At 42.2% G+C, this 4,353-nt stretch overlaps 1 protein-coding gene across 1 annotated transcript; it reads right to left on the bottom strand.

Annotated features, from left to right (window-relative positions):
• Positions 1-3,284: 3,284 nt before the first annotated feature.
• On the bottom strand, positions 3,285-4,070 carry LOC111674184. Its single transcript, XM_023433585.1, has one exon. It carries the CDS (start codon positions 4,068-4,070, stop codon positions 3,285-3,287), a length of 786 nt encoding a protein of 261 aa, XP_023289353.1.
• Positions 4,071-4,353: the final 283 nt, after the last annotated feature.

The following is a 4,353-nucleotide window of genomic DNA, read 5'->3' as shown; positions in this document are numbered from 1 at the left end:
GACGATTATATACAATGTCTCTCGCATCATCAAAATTTAGTTAAAAATCAAAATTTAATTGAAAGTAGAAAACATAATGTTTATAGTATACAACAAAGAAAACTAGCACCGAGCTGGAATGATAACAAGAGAATCATTGTTCCGAGCACGACTGATACACTCCCATGGGGTTGTAAAAAAGTGTAAGAAATTAGAATTTGAAGGTTCACGATTAACGTTTAATATTATCATCTTGGAGAGAGTACGAGCTCCTAGATCATTTGATCCTTTAAAGAAGTACCGACTCTGAGCAGTCAAAACAACTCGGATAGATTGCAACCCTTTGTCGAACCGAACAGTACCGAGTGGAGGGGAGATCTTTTAAATAATGCTCCAGAGTGCAGCAGTTCATTCACAGTCAAAATGTCTAGACCCGAATACACAAATTCTGCCGGACATCGTCGTGTCGGTTGAGTGGATGGACGGTTATCTTGAAGAAGCGCAGTTGGCGATTCTCACCGTCATGGATGTTCAGGACCGCCTGAGTCGATTCTCAGGCCCGGGGTTCAAGTGTGTCACGGAGATAAATAATGTCCGAACTGAAATGAGAAATGAGGGGCAACGCGTCAAATTTCAAAAAATATAAGATAAGTGTAAAAAATGTTTTTCTTTTTCTTTTCATTTTCTTTTAATTTTCTTTTTCTTTTTCTTGTAATTTTCTTTTCATTTTCTTTTTATTTTACTTTTCTTTTCCTTTTCTTTTCTTTTTTTAATTCGTTTGTTGATAATTTTCAATTTTTATTTCAGAGATGGCGGTAGATGGGCGGCGGCAGAAATTTTAGCGAGCTAGCAGCCATCGACGGTGAGCCAGCAGCCACCCACCTCCATCTTCGTTGTGACCTTCAGTTGCCTCCAATCACGTCGCCGCTCTTCAGCGGTGATCTACGGTGGCACCAGCGGCCACCCACCTCCATCTTCGTTGTGACCTTCGGTCGCCTCCAATCACGTCGCCGCCCTTCGGACCCTTCGCCATTGTTCAAATTAATTTTTAAGCGAAAGAGTGTAAAAATAAACCACCAAAAATGTAAAATATCTAACATTTATTTTTTCCACCTGTAACACATCCACTGAAACCACCTTCGAATCAGTCGATTCGAATACAACACTTTATTTTAAGGGTATTAGACCAAACTGCCCGAAATTTTGACACGTCACTCCTAATCATCTAAGAATTGTCCTGACACATTCAAAATTTCGATTTTTTTAACTTTTTTAACTCAGCCTAGACCAGAACCAAAATGGTGTCGAGCTCTCATATTTCGATCAATATACAATTATCGAAGGCTCCGATATGAGAATCGAAAGGGTCAGGACAATTTTACAACAATTTAGACCACTCTGGTAATCGATAAACTCGTATTTGAACGGGATAAAGGCAAAAAGTGTTGTATGCGCTTTTATGCTAAAAACGATGGGAATACGAGGTCTTGGCATGAAAGTTTAATTGACCTGGAAATCTCAGATGGCGCAGCGGGTCCCTCTGCAGTCAATTAGGGTCCCAGAAAGCATAAATTCGGAGGATTTCTGGAGTTTTATTTCGATTTCTCGATATTTATTGTACGAAAATGACAGGTTTAGTATGCCATTTGGTACAATATCCAATATAATTCGATACAGCTGTCAATACAAAAACGAACGTCGGTAACGTAGGCATTTAGAAAAATCTTCTTTATCGTTGTCAATCAAGTTCCTCGACATGTTTCACTTCACCTTAACGTCGTTGAGTTCCTGTTCATGGAAACCGCCAGCGGCCGACTCCATCCTCACCGTTCGCCGTCGTCATTATTGGAATTAATTTTTTAAGTACAAAAGGAATGAAATAAACCACCAAAATGTAAAACTGTCTAATCTTTATTTTCACACCTTTTACACATCCGCCTTACAAATCCAACTATTATGCGAATCGTCAAACCCTAACCATTTCACGAAAAGCCTATTTCCACGCTTCCTGAGCACCTTCTCTATAAGATAAACATCGGGAAATTTAACGCCGTTAAGTTCCTGTTCATAGAAACCTCCTTCGATGGGGTGATCCTGATAGTCTTTAAGTTTATACGTCACCGGATCGGTATTTTTAATTTGACTTATCGTACAAATTTCCGTTGTCCAATTAGATGTATAGCCTTTCTCGAAAATGTGTTTAAATTTATTTACTCGCACCTTATCTCCTACTTTAAACTTTGATCGTTTAAGCGTAGATTTAGTCTTAAAATTGCCGAATACCCGTTGCAATAATATCTTCTCATTCTTAGCGGTAACATCTGCGGGCCTCATACCAATGGTTCGGTGTCTACTGTTATTGTAAGAGGATACCAAACCCGATAAAAGATCCAACCACCGATGATTACCCCGTCAGCTGAATTGCATCCACATACTACTTTTCAGAGTCCGATTAAATCGCTCGCAGATCGATGCCTTCAAGTTGCTAAATGTCGAGTATAGCGTGATATCGTGTTTTCGCATCAGATCTTGGAATTCGAAATTGTAAAATTCTCGACCTCTGTCAACGTGTAATTTCTTAAGGGTCAGACCCTGCACCAGTATAGATGTCATAGCCGCCGTCACATCTTTAGCATTCTTACCCCTCGACGCGACGGTCCAAGCTAATTTTGAAAATATGTCGATAACGGTGAGCAGATACTTGTAGCCACGGTTCTCTCTCACATAGGCTGACATGTCAACGAGATCGGCTTGCCAGGTCTCGTCCAATCCACGGATATCGACGCGTCTGCGTCGATAATTTCTTCTAGCAGGTTTATGCAGTTCCTTCACCACGACTAACTTTTTTCCATCCATTTTCCAATACATTCAGTCTGGCGTCCAGTTGAGAAATGATCTCCGAGTTGCGGATCGCCAGGTCTTGTAACGATCCAATGTCAACTCGCAATCCCATCAATGCTTTTCTCACGGTAGAGTCGAGACCTTGAATCATTACGTTGTTGCTATCGATATCGCTGCGCATCCCTGTCATCGTATGGAATACCGTAGCGATTTCCTGCTTCACAACAGTTTTCATGATATTTAATGTCACGGCATCGTTTTGATCCTTGGGAGTGGCAACGTTGCACAGCCTCTTGTTATCTATATCGTACTGTCCATCAGCGGTAATCTTGAAGCCGACTCCGGGGATACCACGGTTACTCGTAATCGGGGTTCTGCTGCTCAGCTGACGTCCAAACACGTAGACGCTCATTTTTGGAGTGATGATCGCGATCGTTTCGACGAATTAATAAACAATACCCGCCTCACGCAATTCCTCGAGAATCGATACGATTTCGTTCGAGTGACTGGGGTAACCAACCAGCCTCCTGAGACGCGAGAAGAAGACGAAGACGATCCACCAATTCGTTAGGATCGTCCCAGTATACGTAATCCGTTCGCCCGTTCTTTACAGCGATCATATACCGAGGTGGTACGACGCCCTCACCCACTACCGAGGATTTATCGATCAGTTTTACGATAATGTTGCGAAATTTGGAAATGTTGCTCCCGCGAACGGCACCATGCGGAGTATAATACTTTCTGTACGCATTCGTTGCTACGATAATTTCTCGATAATTATCTAAGTCATCCTGGGTGAAGTCAGTCTCATCGGGTACTTTCTTAAATAAAAGTTCCATCAATCCGACTGTTCTTACATAACTCGTATCACCTACATGAATTCGATCACCCTCGAAGCTTATAGACGCATCACCAATCATTAGCCTATTCTTAGACAGTTTGCGTACACCGTAGACCGTATCCAGAGTTTTCTGTTTATTGGATCGTAACATATCGAGATACCGTTGCACCGAATCATCACTCCCATCCCCTACTTCAGCATCCTCTTCTTCTTCGGTGAAATCACCTTTCGTCGACTCGAAAGATTCATCCATCGCATCATCATCCTCATCTTTTGGCGATTCGAAGGATTCATCGACTGCATCGTTTCGTTTTACCTCTCGTTTTATCTCATCCATGATCAGATTACGCTCCGTTTCATTTACTAATTTCTTAAGCGGTGAAACTACCGGTTTAAAGACGTCACTCATCGCTCGTTCGATGTTTTATTTGTTACAGGGCGGCCGAGCGGATGCGAGGCCGGGGTAATTCGGATGGAGATTACCCAAATCTTGCGCGTAACGTTTATTTTGCGTTTGTGAGGAGATTGGTCCGAGCGGCTAGATCAATTCCTCTGGTGGGATCTAGGAGAGTGAGGGATAAAAAGGGAGTGCGAACGAAAGGCTATGTGGCGATAAGAGTTGTGTTTATTCCTACGCGAGGTCTGAACTAGTCAGCTGTGAGGAGCACACGAGGTGCCTTGATCTAATTTCT

This window comes from Orussus abietinus, unplaced genomic scaffold, assembly GCF_000612105.2.
Source record: "Orussus abietinus isolate OABI.00-Male unplaced genomic scaffold, Oabi_2.0 scaffold842, whole genome shotgun sequence".
NCBI lineage: Eukaryota > Metazoa > Arthropoda > Insecta > Hymenoptera > Orussidae > Orussus > Orussus abietinus.
Note: the sequence above shows the minus strand (reverse complement) of the source record. Positions and strands in the feature narration are given on the sequence as shown.